Source organism: Anomaloglossus baeobatrachus, chromosome 7 (assembly GCF_048569485.1).
Source record: "Anomaloglossus baeobatrachus isolate aAnoBae1 chromosome 7, aAnoBae1.hap1, whole genome shotgun sequence".
Taxonomy (NCBI): domain Eukaryota; kingdom Metazoa; phylum Chordata; class Amphibia; order Anura; family Aromobatidae; genus Anomaloglossus; species Anomaloglossus baeobatrachus.
The window spans coordinates 195,941,075-195,957,839 of NC_134359.1; the positions used below are offsets into that span (position 1 = coordinate 195,941,075).

At 47.1% G+C, this 16,765-nt stretch overlaps 1 protein-coding gene across 1 annotated transcript in view; it reads left to right on the top strand.

Annotated features, from left to right (window-relative positions):
• Positions 1-16,765, top strand: part of ARPC1B (actin related protein 2/3 complex subunit 1B) — a 73,255-nt gene that overhangs the window by 29,792 nt on the left and 26,698 nt on the right. The window contains exons 2-5 of the mRNA XM_075319061.1: positions 10,528-10,593; positions 13,230-13,334; positions 15,196-15,418; positions 15,974-16,081. Of these exons, the coding sequence (XP_075175176.1) occupies positions 10,530-10,593; positions 13,230-13,334; positions 15,196-15,418; positions 15,974-16,081 (500 nt within the window). The 5' untranslated portion in view covers positions 10,528-10,529. The remainder of the gene's footprint in view (positions 1-10,527; positions 10,594-13,229; positions 13,335-15,195; positions 15,419-15,973; positions 16,082-16,765) is intronic.

The window sequence follows — 16,765 nt, forward strand, 5'->3', positions numbered from 1 at the left end:
AAACAACCCTTACCGATTTTTGAGTTAGGGACGACCTCTCCATGGTGAACGATTTTCACCATTTTTGAGGTCGCTTAAGGTCGCTGGTCAGTGTCACACGCTGCGATATCGTTAATGACGCCGGATGTGCGTCACTAACAACGTGACCCCGACGACAAAACATTAACGATATCGTAGCGTGTAAAGCCCCCTTTAGGCTGCATTCACATGTTGCAGCCGTGTTTATTGTGTTACTGCAATCAGAATAAAAATGCATTGATTTGTTGTGATTTTCCAAAACCAAACTAGAAACATTGAGGTTTTATCTTGATTACACAGAAAAATCCTGCAACGTGTACACAGTCTAAAGGGTGCTTTACACAAGACGATCTATTGTGCGATAGATCGTCGGGGTCATGGTTTTTGTGACGCACATCCGGCGTCGCTTGCGAGGTCGGCCTGTGTGACACCTCCTAGCGACGCAATATCGCTCACAAATCGTGAGTCGTGTACTCGTCGCTAGGTTTCATAAAATCGTTTACGAAACATGGCGCCGGTTGTTCATCGTTCCCGTGGCAGCACACGTCGCTCCGTGTGACACCACGGGTACGATGAACATCGCTTACCTGCGTCCCGTGGCTCCAGCCGGCTATGTGGACGGAAGGAGGTGGGCGGGATGTTTACATCCCGCTCATCTCCGCCCCTCCACTTCTATTGGCCGGCCGCCGCGTGACGTCGCTGGGACGCCGAACATCCCTCCCACTTCAGGAAGTGGATGTTCACCGCCCTCAGCGACGTCGCCCGGGAGGTAAGTACGTGTGACGGGGGGTTAACGAGTTTGTGCGCCATGGGCAATCAATTGCCCGTGACACACAAACGATGGGGGCGGGTACGATCGATCGTGAAATCGCACAATCGGTCATCCCGTGTAAAGCAGGCTTAAGGCCATGTGCGCACGTTGCGTTCAGTAACTTGCAGAAATGAACGCATCCTCTGGTAGAATTTGTCATTGTCAAATTTGGTTTTGATCACATAAACGCAGGAAATACGCAAGCGTTTTTATAGCGTTTTTGCAGCATTTTGACCGCGTTTTACATGCATTTTCAGTGCTTAAAATGAGATGCGTTTTCAATACAAATACACAACTAAATAAAGTTTGAACATTCAAACAGTAGGAAAAAAATGAAAAGAAAAAAAATAAAATAATAATATAATAATATAATAATAATATAATAATAATAATAAAAAAATAATAATCAAACACAATAATGATAATTTTCTAAAATTATTAATGAGATTTAATAATTCTGTTCAAAATAAAGTAAAAGTATTGTTTGACTCATTTGTTAAAGTCGGAATGGATGTGAGGGCAAATGGAAACCTCTTGACCTCACTATAATGCCAAAAACGCATGCTTTGATTTTGACAAAAAAGCATGCGTTTAGCATCAAAAAAGCAAGTAAAACGCTAGAATTTTCTTTTATGATGCGTTTTTATAATTCTCATTGACTCTAATGTTAGCAAAACGCTGCCAAAATGGCAAAAACAATTGACATGTTGCTTCTTCAAACGCAGAGATTTTGACAAATTTTTAACACCGAAACCGCAGCGTTTTTAAAAGCATTGTGCGCACAAGAAATCCCAATTTTCCATAGACTTTGCCTGGAACTCAAAATGCATGCAATTTGGCATTAAAACGATCCAGCTCAAAACGCCGCGGAAATGCATGAATAAACGCAACGTGCGCACATGGCCTTAAGGGACAGACATGGCCTAAATGCTATTGATTCACTGAATTAATCCAAGTAAATGAATCAGTTGCTTCACTGTAGCATGATGCATCTCATTGCAGTACAGCCTTACTTTATAGAAAAATCATTTTTCAGGGTTTTTTTTGTCATAGGTTTTGGTGGTGGCCTGCTCTGTATATTAGGGGAACTTTGCACACTACGACATCGCAAGCCGATGCTTGCGATGCCGAGCACGATAGTCCCCGCCCCCGTCGCAGCTGCGATATCTTGTGATAGCTGACGTAGCGAACATTATCGCTACGCCAGCTTCACATGCACATACCTGCCCTGCGATGTCGCTCTGGCTGACGACCCGCCTCCTTCCTAAGGGAGCGGGTCATGCGGCGTCATAGGGACGTCACACGGCAGGCGGCCAATAGAAGCGGAGGGGCGGAGATGAGCGGGACGTAATCATCCCGCCCACCTCCGTCCTTCCGCATAGGCGGCGTGAGCCGCGGTGACATAGGTAAGCTGATGTTCCTCCCCATCCTGGTATACCTATCCATAATCTTTGTATATGCTGTATGTTCATAATCCTGGTATATATTTTTCCCATCCTGGTATATACAGTGGGTACGGAAAGTATTCAGACCCCTTTAAATTTGTCACTCTTTATTTCATTGCAGCCATTTGGTAAATTCAAAAAAGTTTATTTTTTTCTCTGCACCCCATCTTCACAGAAAAAAAACAGAAATGTAGACCTTTTTGCAAATTTTTTTAAACAAAAAAACCCTGAAATATTACAGTCATAAGTATTCAGACCCTTTGCTCAGTATTGAGTAGCAGCACCCTTTTGAGCTAGTACAGCCATAAGTCTTCTTGGGATCCTGGATTTGGGGATTATCTGCCATTCTTCCTTGCAGATCCTCTCCAGCTCTGTCCGATTGGATGGTAAACATTGGTGTACAGACATTTTCAGGTCTCTCCAGAGATGCTCCATTGGGTTTAGCTCAGGGCTCTGGCTGGGCCAGTCAAGAATGGTCACAGAGTTGTTCTGAAGCAACTCCTTTGTTATTTTAGCTGTGTGATTAGGGTCATTGTCTTGTTGGAAGGTGAACCTTCGGCCAAGTCTGAGTTCCAGAGCACTCTGGAAGATGTTTTCTTCCAGGATATCTCTGTACTTGGTCTCATTTATCTTCCCTTCAATTGCAACCAGTCGTCCTATCCCTGCAGCTGAAAAACACACCCATAGCATGATGCTGCCACCACCACCATGTTTCACTGTTGGGATTGTATTGGGCAGGTGATGAGCAGTGCCTGGTTTTCTCCACACATACCGCTTCGAATTATCACCAAAAAGTTCTAACCTGGTCTAATCAGACCAGAGAATCTTATTTCTCATAGTCTGGGAGCCGTTCATGTGTTTTTTTGCAAACTCTATGCGGGCTTTCATATGTCTTGCACTGAGGAGAGGCTTCCGTCGGGCCACTCTGCCATAAAGGCCTGACTGGTAGAGAGCTGCAGTGATAGTTGAATTTGTGGAACTTTCTCCCATCTCCCTACTGCATCTCTGGAGCTCAGCCACAGTAATCTTGGGGTTCTTCTTTACCTCTCTCACCAAGGCTCTTCTTCCATGATTGCTCAGTTTGGCTGGACAGCCAGGTCTAAGAAGAGTTCTGGTAGTCCCAAACTTTTTCCATTTAAGGATTATGAAGGCTACTGTGCTCTTAGAAACCTTTAGTACTGCAGAAATTCTTTTGTAACCTTGGCCAGATCTGTGCCTTGCCAAAATTCTGTCTTTGAGCTCTTTGGGCGGTTGCTTTGACCTCATGATTCTCATTTGATCTGACATGCACTGTGAGCTGTGAGGTCTTATGTAGATAGGTGTGTGACTTTTCCAAATCAAGTCCTATCAGTTTAATTAAACACAGCTGGACTCCAATGAAGGAATAGAACGATCTCAAGGAGGATCACAGAAATGGACAGCATGTGGCATAAATATGAGTGTCTGAGCAAAGGTTCTGAATACTTAAGACCATGTGATATTTGGTTTTCTTGTTTAATAAATTGGCAAAAATGTCTACATTTCTGTTTTGTTGGTGTGCAGAGTGTACCTTAATGAGAAAAAAATGAACTTTTTTGAATTTACCAAATGGCTGCAATGAAACAAAGAGTGAAAAATTTAAAGGGGTCTGAATACTTTCCATACCCACTGTATATACCAGGATGGGAAAAATATATACCAGGATTATGAACATACAGCATATACCAAGATTATGGATAGGTATACCAGGATGGGGAACATTAATACAGAATTGGGAAACATTCCCCCCATTACAGTGTCAACAGCAGATCCCCCCCACCCCTCCATAACAGTGCGCTACTGTGGGGCCCCGAGGCTCGGTGTCGGTGCAGCGGTGCATTGCCTTCAGGGACTCCACGCGGCTGGATCTCGTCACAGGTAGGAAATCCTCTATTTTGATTGTCGTGACGCCACTCTCAGAATTGCGGTCAGTGGGGACCGCCACTGCAGGTTAGGGGTGCCTGGGGCTGATAGTAGGTGCAGTCAGTTGTAATAGCCTCCTGAGAGTGAGGCATGCCCCAGGGTCCCGTGTAGGTGTGTGGAACTACAAGTCGCAGAATGACTCACACTCACAAGCAGGATGTCTTTCAGGGATTTTACTCACTGATGGTGGCAGGGTGAGTAACCCGGGCGTAGCTGGGATGAACCAGGCTGGAACCAGGTGTCCTTCAGGCTGACTTATGAGGGTGGCTACCAACTCGCCTTCCTTAGCCCGTTGTGTTTTGGGGTAACCCCTGCTTGAAGCCCTGCTGGGGTCGCCCAGGGAAGTTGCTGGTGCCTCTCTCCCCTTCTTTTTGGCCCGTTTGCTTGTAGCCTGGACCAGGTCACTCCGGCTGCTTGCCTCCTGTGAGCTATGGGCCCTCACTTTGGCTACGTGGCTGCGGACTCTGTGGTGTTGTCTTGGGGGTGTAAAGTGCCCCCTCATGCAGGTTTGGCAAAGGACAGGTGGATCTATCCCTGCACTGGGACCTGTTACCCGTTTGGGCCTGGTATCTCCCTGACAGTCTCCTTACTTTCCACTCCGTTGCTCTCTCTTTAGCTGTGTGTGGATTTCGGGCAGCACTACCAGGTGACCGTTCTCCCCCGTCGGTAGTCACTGCGCGTACGTTGTCAGAATTGTGTAGAGCTACAGGGTCTGCTTCTGCCCTCCCTGAACTTCACCACTCAACTGTCTTCGGCTCACTCTTCCCTCCTCTCCTGTTCTTGCCTACGTCACCTAGCAACCAGGCTCTCTACCACACCCCTCGAGTGGAGATGAAGGCTTCGCCCCCTCCTGGGATCCCCAGGGGTCCTCTCAAAGGTATATGTGTGAGACCTGATCACTATGCGCCTGTGTAGTCACACCTCGGTCAGCCTTCTGGATTACCTGTTTTGTACTGTCCCCAGCATGGGTGCAGTACTCAGTGGTGCCTGACCAGGTCAGGGGCGCCACATTCCCCCTTAGTTATCACCAGCACGTCCTCGGGCTGCAAGACAACATTTTAAAATGCGTAAAACAGTAAAACATGGTAAAACGTTTTAAAACCATCAGGTACCATACATCACCACCCTCCACCCACAAGTCCGTTAACCCACCCTAAACCCTCTCAGGCGGCAGGTCACCGGTTTCTTTTGGTAACCAGGTCTGGGCCATCAGCTTCCCCAGACCTTTCTTCCCATCTGCCTCTCCCGTTGGCCGCGCCTTCAGCCACTTCTGGCAGGATGTAGAGGCGGCTTTCATGGTCTGGTGGTTTCAGGGTATACCTGGCCTGGTGGAGCCGCGCCTTCAGCCACTTCTGGCAGGATGTAGAGGCGGCCTCCACAGTTGGTGCTGACCAGGTACCCTCTTTGTGGTGGAGAGCCAGGCCCCATAAACAGGCGTGCTCCCTGGTAGTGGTTGTACCTCTGGGGTAACTATAAACACTGCGAGAGTTTGTGGCTATAGACAGTTCATAGCCTATGGTCCATACACGAGGTGCAAAAGGATTTTCTCACATCAGTTCATGTGGGCACATTTCTTAAACTTTTCTATAACGTTGCAAACTTCAAACTTTAACTTGCTGTACTTTCGTATTTAACTTTACTTTTGTTTACCAGGGCTCTTGCCTATTGGGCTTTGGCACCTGTCGTCATCATCTGTTGTAGAGATAGCAGGATCTCTGTAGGGGTTCCTGGTACATGGTATGACATCCAGTGCGTACCACCCTCTTTCTCCTTGATGTTTTGTGAACTCGACCAAATCTCCCTTCCGTAGGTCTCTTCCTGGGTGTCCTCTGGGCAAATGGGCTCTAACGTCTCTCCTGCTTACAAATATGCCCTCCTTTACACCAGATGCTACTATAAAGCCATATCCAGACCTTAGACTGAAGTCTTCTACAACTCCTCGACAAAGTGGGCCTCTGACCTGCGATTTGGCCCTTCTCAAGGACCGCTTTTCCTCTAAGTCTCTGGCCGTGACCTCGTCCTTCTCCTCGGGAGACTGCTGTGCAGGTGGATCCCTTGTCCTGCTGCGGCGCCGTGTCCTGCGGGCTGGGTCCTGCCTGGCTGCCACCTCACCGCTTGCAGGCTCCCAGGTGAGGTATCTGGACAAATCTTCCTCAGCGGAGGATGTCGGGTCCTCTTCATCCCAGCGGGAGTACGGCAGCATCTCTGGCTCTTGGACTGGTGCTGCATCCACTGCTGATGGCTCTGGGGTCAGCTTCTCAGCTTCCTGGCCTCCCCTCCCCCTTAGTTCTTCTGGGCACTCCTCTTGTGGCAGCGCTAGGGATGGATTTTCATCAGCAGGCCAGGGCGGGGGACCCTTTGGCATAAATGTTGCAGGAGTCTTCCTGTGAGTATGCGGAGGGAGCAGATACCGGTCCACCATCTCCTTTGGGAAGTGGGCCTCTAGATCAGTCTTCAGCTTCCAGTATTCGGGGTCCTCCCCCAGCAGGGACTTCCTAGCAGGGACTTCCTTGGGCTGGGGAGCGGTGTCTGCTCTGGCCTTGCAGGCCGGGGTAAATAATTGTACAGTCTTGTCTTGGCGGGCCGAGCCTGGCGTGGCAGCGGCCTGGTCTTGGCGGGCCGAGCCTGGCGTGGCAGCGGCCTGGTCTTGGCGGGCCGAGCAGGGCATCGCTGCGGCGGCCTGGATTGGCGTCGCAGCTGCGATGGAATCTGTGCGGGCCGGGCTGGGCGCTTCTGCGGCCTGGATTGGCGTCGCAGCTGCGATGGGATCTGTGCGGGCCGGGCTGGGCGCTTCTGCGGCCTGGATTGGCGTCGCAGCTGCGATGGAATCTGTGCGGGCCGGGCTGGGTGCTTCTGCGGCCTGGATTGGCGTCGCAGCTGCGATGGGATCTGTGCGGGCCGCACCTGCGGCGTGGAGGAGGGTCGCGGTGGCAGCCGGATCTTTGTGGGCCGGGCTGGGCATCGTTGCGGCGGCCTGGGCTCGGCGGGCCGCACCTGGCGTGGCTGCGGCCTGATTCAGCGTCGCCGCGCCGGGCATCTCTCCAGGGACCGCAGGCATGGCAGCAGGGGTCGGGGCACTCGCGCTGACAGGGGCAACACAGGACTCACCCATCGGTAACATCATCGGGGTCTGAGTCGTCGCCGCTCGGTCTGGCACTCGTCGTGCGGTTCCCCTCTCATAGGCCTGAACCGCTGCAGCCATCTCCAGAAGCTCCGTACGTCCCTCGCTGATCTGCCATACGACCCTGGCCTCCAGTTGGTCGCAAAACTGGGCAAGTTCCCGATACCACCAGGCAGCGGAGCCTGGTTCTGGGTCTCTGCGTTCAGACGCCATTTCCTCTGCGTCTCCTTCTTCTAGTAGCAGGCTTCTGGCTCCCTTTCTTTCCCGACGTCTCTGAACGCCTCCGCTCTCAACACTCGCGAGGCCATGACCCTTCAGGGGATCTCTGGGTAGCCACACCTCTTCGTGGGCGGTAACTTCTCCCAGCGCGGGCTGCTGTTGTTTTCCAGCGCGCTTTTCATGGTGGCAATATGGCGGCGCTTCCAATTTTCCAAGCGGACCGCCCAGGCACATGGTCACCTGTCTGAACAGGTCTAGTCCTTATCCTGTTCGTGACGCCAGATGTGTGGGGCCCCGAGGTTCGGTGTCGGTGCAGCGGTGCATTACCTTCAGGGACTCCACGCGGCTGGATCTCGTCACAGGTAGGAAATCCTCTATTTTGATTGTCGTGACGCCACTCTCAGAATTGCGGTCAGTGGAGACCGCCACTGCAGGTTAGGGGTGCCTGGGGCTGATAGTAGGTGCAGTCAGTTGTAATAGCCTCCTGAGAGTGAGGCATGCCCCAGGGTCCCGTGTAGGTGTGTGGAACTACAAGTCGCAGAATGACTCACACTCACAAGCAGGATGTCTTTCAGGGATTTTACTCACTGATGGTGGCAGGGTGAGTAACCCGGGCGTAGCTGGGATGAACCAGGCTGGAACCAGGTGTCCTTCAGGCTGACTTATGAGGGTGGCTACCAACTCGCCTTCCTTAGCCCGTTGTGTTTTGGGGTAACCCCTGCTTGAATCCCTGCTGGGGTCGCCCAGGGAAGTTGCTGGTGTCTCTCTCCCCTTCTTTTTGGCCCGTTTGCTTGTAGCCTGGACCAGGTCACTCCGGCTGCTTGCCTCCTGTGAGCTATGGGCCCTCACTTTGGCTACGTGGCTGCGGACTCTGTGGTGTTGTCTTGGGGGTGTAAAGTGCCCCCTCATGCAGGTTTGGCAAAGGACAGGTGGATCTATCCCTGCACTGGGACCTGTTACCCGTTTGGGCCTGGTATCTCCCTGACAGTCTCCTTACTTTCCACTCCGTTGCTCTCTCTTTAGCTGTGTGTGGATTTCGGGCAGCACTACCAGGTGACCGTTCTCCCCCGTCGGTAGTCACTGCGCGTACGTTGTCAGAATTGTGTAGAGCTACAGGGTCTGCTTCTGCCCTCCCTGAACTTCACCACTCAACTGTCTTCGGCTCACTCTTCCCTCCTCTCCTGTTCTTGCCTACGTCACCTAGCAACCAGGCTCTCTACCACACCCCTCGAGTGGAGATGGAGGCTTCGCCCCCTCCTGGGATCCCCAGGGGTCCTCTCAAAGGTATATGTGTGAGACCTGATCACTATGCGCCTGTGTAGTCACACCTCGGTCAGCCTTCTGGATTACCTGTTTTGTACTGTCCCCAGCATGGGTGCAGTACTCAGTGGTGCCTGACCAGGTCAGGGGCGCCACACTATGACCACATCTTTTTGCTTCAATTTGTTTTTCTTCCTATTTGGACTTCTAAAACGTATGTGTGTCTTATGGACCATAAGATGCAAGTGATTTATTCCTCAGGCCGAATACAGCTGAGAAAAAAAAAAATCGCAGATCTGCTCTGCCTCATTGAACAACTTGGATCCAATTACAATACGACTTTTTCTCGCATTGCACTCATCTGAGGTATATGGTAGTGTGAGCAAACCCTTACTTTGCGTGACATCCAGGCTTTTATACATTTACTATAATTTATAGAGAAGCCAGAAAACTAATATCTTTTATTTCTATGTGAGAATTAATAAATCTATTGATACGACACCAATTCTGATACTAATGGGGTTGTCCCATGAACAAAGTACAATGTAATTAATAGATCTTGAAATACTGAAGTTTCCTAATTGAGGCTATGTGCGCACTACAAAATGACTTTTTCTTAAGGAAAAACCGGACCTTGTGAAAGAATCCTGCACATGCGGTAAATAACCACAACGAAATCCGCGTGCGGTTTTGCCGCGTTTTGGTGCGGATTTGGTGCGGAATTTCTGTGGTTTTGCCGCAGGTTGGTCCCTGCGATTTTTTTAACCGATAATTAATGGCAAAACTGCAGGGACCTACAGAAAAGAAGTGACATGCACATTAATTCCGCAACAGAAATTCCGCGGGTAAGTCCGCAGGGACAAAAAAACGCAGTGTGCGCCCAGCTTTTTTGATCCCCATAGATTTTGCTGGAGAAGGACTGCAGAATTGTTATAAACATTTTCTGCAGCATTTCTGCAGCGAAATCCGTGGCAATTGCACTGGTAAATACACAGCGTGCGTACATAGCCTGAATGTGTTAAAAAAATCTTCATGTGCTAAGATAATCTTCATTATGTGTCCCTGCTATTTACTGTGTAATGGCTGTGTCTGACCATGCAGAGTTGCTCCAGTTCATGGTCAGCACATATCTCAGCTCATGGCCAGAGGGGGAAGGATAAGTCACTTATGATAAGTGAGTATACAGATGAAACAGCAGGGTCTTGGAAGCTGCTGCTTTCTGAGGTAACACATTTCTCTACCCTTTTTATCACAGGAGTGAGTGTTTCTGCTTCGTCACCAGTTTTGTGAGCTCGTCAAAAGACAACTCAATGGCATAAAAGCTCAGTGGCCTCTGGATCTCCTACATCACTGACTTGATTAGACTTGAAACAGCAGCTAGACCCTTCGGTTTTGTCAATATACTCACTTATCATAAGTGACGTACTTCATCCCATGGCCAGAAGCTGAGGTATGTGCTGACAATGAACAGAAGCTCAGCACAGTCAGACACGGCCATTACACAGTACATAACAGACCACATTTGTAAGATTATTTCAGTACAGCAACATTTTTTTTTTAACACATCCAGTTTTGGAAATTATTATTATTCCAAGATCTATTGATTAAAATGTTCTTTGTTCGTGGGAAAATCCCTTTAATGATTTTAAGGTACTAATTTTAACACAAGTTATATTATTTCATGTTTTATATCATTTTTTCCCTTTACATAGGAATGGCTTTTCACAGCTTCCTCTTGGAACCAATAAGCTGCCATGCTTGGAATAAAGATAGAACTCGTAAGTTCTGAAATTATCATAATATACTAAATAAAGAATTAGCTTTATAGAACCTGGGCCAAAGAACTGGAAAATACCTGCATATACTGACCATCTATAGGTAGTAAAGTGAGTTTTCTGTATCTGGCAATACATTTCTTCATTTGGCCATCAGATGTTTCACCATGTATAAAGCTTTGTCAACTGACACCTATAAGTTCAGTATTTTATTTGCTAACTGAGCTAGATGGCTAAACTTCAAAAATAGAAGAATTTAGATACAAAGCTGCAGAATTTCATTATTCATTTTATTAACCTGACATCTTGCTGCATTTTTTTATTTGATAAGTAAAAAAGCAATAAAGTTGGTTATGTGCTACTGCCCTGATTCCAGTAATGAATCAGCACTTTCAGGATCATAAATCCATTAACTTCTATTCAGAAAGTGGAATGTTATGCAGAGCTGATTGTAGAGTGGCGTGGGGCCATAGTCGTGAGCGAGGGATTAACTCTGGACACCTCGGCATACTACATGAAGAACAGTATTTTACTCAATGCTTCATCTCCATTGATAACTCTATACACCAGAGAACAGGCACATTTCTTCCAGTATATTTCAAGTCTACAAAGCATATTCATACTTATTCCCAGTTCATGTTGGGTTGTTTCCGATGTTACTGGTCCTATGCGCCCACATGTTTCCGTATCTACCTCGTAGAGGATGGGGTAAGGGAGTACTGCCTGAAAAAAGCCTTGCGCTTTCACATGCTTGGGAAGGCTCTGCACGGGAAAGCCAACTACGCTAACGTACAAGTCTCTCTGTGCCTGTTACCTTTGAGGTTTGGACCTTACCGCTAGAGTCCCGTACTTTTGACCCTTCTGCCTAGAGCCACTTTCTTAGAAAGCTAGGCTCTAGCCTAAGCGTTGTCTCATGTTCGGTGTCTCTGTCAGCACTTCAGGATCACGCTATTTAAAGTACAGTGTCCTATCTCCTTTTATTTCCTGCTACAGATCACCCACTGCATGCAGCCTCGACAACCTACAGACTCTACATCCGACTCTGTCACACACTGAGTCTTCACTAACTTTCTAGAAGAAACCATATCTTTCCCTATCAGCTAACCCCTCCCATTGTAGGTTATTCCCAATACTTAACTGCCTCTGACCCTGCTCACTGTTTGCTGCTGGGCAGAACTCATCCCCCTAACAGGACAGTGCACTATATCATACATAAAAACACTGTAACAGGTTAAATTACTACACATTATATAGGAACACTTTAAAATATATCATACTACCATCACAATTCACATATAATAGTTATAAAAGATGAAGAACACAATTCAGATGTCAATACATGACTATACAACAATGCAATTGGTGTCTTTAGGGAAAGGAATGGGATAGCAACAGTCCTCCATACATTATCACATAGTCAATCTTTAGTATAAGCAAGGCATAGTAAAGTGGACTGCTGGGCTGATAAACTGGCGCCACTCAACTGTAAAGAAAGTTGATAGACACTCTTTTATTTTAATTTACATGTAACAATGCTCTGGAGAAGGCTTTGTACGAAAGACGTTTTCCCTTCTGTCATAGACTTTATATCACTGTCAGCACCTAATCCTAGATGATCATTTTTAAGACCACAAAAAAGATGCACTCAAATATGAAAATGTATAATTGGTGGACGAAGGTTGAACTAGATGGACCCAGGTCCTTTTTCAACCTATGTAACTATGAAGTGTTTTCTCATTTGATCCCGGGGCCTTTTACAATTTAGAAGCTCATATATCTCTTGACCAATAATGTCTAATAGTTGAAAACCGTAGCAAGTGGATTCCTATAATAAAAGCTTCTTCATTTACAGGGAATCTGTCATATAAAGAAACGTTATTCACGTGCAGATATGGGGTTAATCTACAGTTTAATAGCATTTGAACACTATGCGGCTATCAAATTGAGAGACCTGCTGCTGGGAGGAAATTAACTTTAATTCTCTTGGCAGCCTCGGGTTTTCAGTCATAGGGGTGAGCATCAACTGCAACCACCCTCCCCGTCACTGACTGACAGCCGTCTATGTACTAATGCAATATTGAGCAGGCTGTCAGTCAGTGCCGTGGTCGTGGTTACAGCTGCCGCTCACTAGTCACTGAACGGTGACTGAAACCCCTATGACTGAAAGCCAGAAGCTGCTGGGAGGATTAAAGTTAATTTCCTTCCAGCAGTAGTATTCTTAGTGCGGCTACTGCATGGTGTTAGAATGCTATTAACCTGCAGATTAACCCCATATCTGCAACAGTGGTTTTCTACCTGACTGATTGCCTTTAAGTATGGAGAACATATTTTCCATTCTAAAAACTGGCACCTAATGGAACTTAAACAGACCCCATAATGATTAATGGGGTCACTCTGCTTCTAGCTGTATCACTTATGTAGTGGATCTGTTTGGGGCATTTGTCCGTTCTTAAAACTGAATAGAAAACGGGATGTGAAAACACCATTGTGACCCTAGCCCAATTATTACATGCAATATTTTCAGCCCATGTAGAATAACTATGAGCTGTGTTTATGATGCACCACTATACAGGTAGACATGGTAAGAATCAAGAGTAATAGGTGATACTTTTTTATTAAAACTGTTTTCATTTTTCCAGAAGTTGCCTTTTGTCCGAACAGTCATGATGTTCATATTTACAAAAAGGATGGAGATAAATGGACCAAAATTCAGGAGCTGAAAGAGCACAATGGACAAGTCACAGGTAAGAGAATTTATTCTTTTCCTATTGTTTGATATAAAAAAGCATCAAAAGTGGACATGGTTCTTAGGGGATAAAAAAAAGTATTTGTTGAGTCAGCGGTGCCCTGTCCTGCATTTGGTAATCACATGAATTGAGGTAGCACATGTTACCATCCTCAGCTCATTAACCCTAAAGGAATAAGAGAGTAGTCATTAGAGCCCCAGAGGAAGCAAGAGGGATGAGCAAAACTGCCCCTCAGGTAACACGTTTTCTGGTCACTTTACATAGCACATCTTATTATGGGTAAGACTGTTCTTATATATTCATGGATTGGGTTTATGTATCACTGATGATATCACTGAGGAACTCATTCATGAAATTTCTTAACTTGGAAACCCCTTTATCTAACATGTTCTTGTACTGTCATCTATGACCTGGTTATGTTGTTTTGCATATTTTGGCTTTGTAGCCTTTTTTTGCTATTTTCACAATAAAATCTAAATACAGTAATTTTAGCTTCAAAGTTCTAGTTGTTTTCTGTTCAATTAATTATTACTTTTAGGTTTTAATGATAGATCTGCCTTAATGACATGAGCCTGATTAATTAACCTTTTGCCACACCACAATGGTCTGCTCTCCAGTTTGTGTGTGACGCCCTGGACACTCCAGGGGTCACAGGTCATTACACTCACCACATACACCCCCACCCCAGTCAGGTACCACCAGTCAACCAAAAGACCTGATTGCCTCCCTCAGAGTCAGACAGGCACACCAGGTGGGCGGAGTCAGGCGGAAAGACATGCCCTCCAAGGAGTCTGCTGGCCTGAGGCAGGAAACACAGAAGGAGATTTAGTGAGGAGTGAAGTTAGGGGAGAGAGGAGCTCAGGTCTGCTTGGGGCCTGTGTTGGAGCCTAGGACCCCAGATCAGTCAGGCAGGCAGACGGTAGTGGCCGCCTGCAGGAGACCGGGAATACGACCGGCGGAACCGTAAGGGACCGGGACAGGGTAGTGGCCCGCCGGAACCGAACCGGGGAGCTAACTGGATACTGGAGCACCAGGCAGGGTACTCAGACCCCGAACTAGGCTATAAGCCACCACCATAGTCGAATCAACTGATTGCGGTCTGGACCTCAGGGGTTCATTCCCACCTAAGTCCCGATTGAAGGCAACAGCCCAACCCATCCAGATAGGAGCCACTGCCAGAGGCCAGAGATCCAAGGGCCAGCGTCTGCGGGCAAACGGGCTCCTACGACACATATACGCCGGGGAGCAGGCTACCAGTGCTCAGGCACAGTAGCCAAGATCACATACAGGTGCAGGAGAAAGGCGGACATTACCAACCTATCTGGAGAAACTGCAGCAGGCTGCAGGCCCCATTCGTCACCCCGTTTGGTTTACCAGGGACTCTGTGTGGTTTAATCGTGAGTACACCAGTGCCCTTGGGCACCGCACCGCAACCCTGTGCCCTGCAACCTCACTACCGGGCCCCGGGACACACCGCCCCTACCCACGGAGGGGTTAACACCAAGCTGCGCCACTATACCGCTCCCGGGAGCCCCCGTACCTTCACCGCAGCGGTGGTGTCCATCATCACCACAATCCGTGGGTGGCGTCACGAACTGTATAACACAACCACCCCACAACCCCCCCCCCCTGTGTGCACCGCCGCTACACCCCTTGCAGAGCGATGTGACCCCCAGATCCGGAAGCTCTCGAGCCACCGACACACACGAGCCCGGACCCGAGCGGCTCGGCGGCCGCAGCCGAGGCCGCGGGGTGGTACATGTGGTCTACAGTAATAATATGACAGTTGTGACAACTAGGTATCCTTGAAGACACAAACAAGACTTGACTTCTAAATCTTTCTTGCTCTGTACCCTAGGCATAGATTGGGCTCCGGAGAGTAATCGTATTGTGACGTGTGGCACTGATAGAAATGCCTACGTCTGGACTCTGCGAAACAATGCCTGGAAACCAACACTTGTCATACTCAGGATCAACCGTGCTGCCCGATGCGTGAAGTGGTCCCCAAAAGAAAATAAGTTTGCAGTGGGCAGTGGTTCCAGGCTCATATCAATCTGTTATTTTGAACAAGAAAATGACTGGTGAATATATTTTATCTCTTTATTTGGTATATATTTAGTTGTCTATTTCACTATTCACATGCAGAAAAACACTAAGAAAAAAAAATCTGTCTCAGCGAATTGACAGCCATTGGACCGCTACATGTGTGAAGGTCTTTCAAACGACGAAAGGCTCTCAGTGCACCTGTAGCATTCCTGGCATTCTCATAAAAAAATCGTGCTTGATTCGGCAGAGAAACAGGCATCTTGCAGACTGAGTTGCAAGGCACGCTCACTGTACAGTGCCACTTTTTCACCTGGTGGGGAGTTTTGGTATACATTTTTTTTTTTTTTTTTAAGATGCCTTCCGTTTCCCCATGCCTTGAATAGCATACATACCAATTTTCAGCCAATTCTGTCTAATGGGTCAGTCTGCACACGTCTCCAAACACCTTAGGTTATTTTATAGCCACCTTGTACGTTGTGTCTCAATGTTTCAAAATCTGTTTGCTTCCACTAAATGGAAAAAAAATCTTAGTTACATTCACATATTCAAACTCTGCCCTATCATGTAACGTTCTGTATGTTTTATCATAGGTGGGTCTGCAAGCACATCAAGAAGCCAATCCGCTCCACTGTCCTGAGCTTGGACTGGCATCCCAACAATGTCCTCCTGGCTGCAGGCTCCAGTGATTTTAAGAGCAGGTAAGAGAATTGTATTTGCGGTGACGATGAGTCCACGTTGCAATACTTGTAAACATTTCATTATCATTTCCATTTTCAAGTGAAGCTAATCTACAGGACAAAAAATGTCTTCAGGGCAGCTTCAGCAAAATGACAGAACTTCCAAAACATGCCCAGATGTGCCCTCAGCTGGCAGCGCTTGTGTCTGTAGTCCATAAAAAAGGTCCATGTCACCGGTCAATATATCACACATCAAAGAATTACTTATCCAGGCAGTATAGGATTATTTTGTTCAAAAGGAATGTTGTAGTATTGAAGAGCTGAGCTTCATGGACTGGGCAATTTTATTTTCCATTTTTACTCTACTTTTTCCTACTCTTTTTCTAAGATCCATATCTTTTTTTGTTTTTTGCATCAACATTGCATAAAGACGTGCTTTATTGCAGGACGAGATGTAATTTTGAATAAAATTTTTTTTTTTTTTACCCTTCAATACATTGAAAAATAGGGAAACATTTTTTTAATGCCATGTGGTATGTTTTTTATTTTCCGTTGATGGACTTGTGTGAGAGCCTGCCTTTTGTGTAACGAGCTGGCGGTTTTATAGATTCTATTTTGGAGTATATATGATTTGTTAATCGCTCTTTATTGATGAGTGTAGTGACCAAAAAACTGCAAGTCTTCCATTTTAAAAATTAGTTCTTA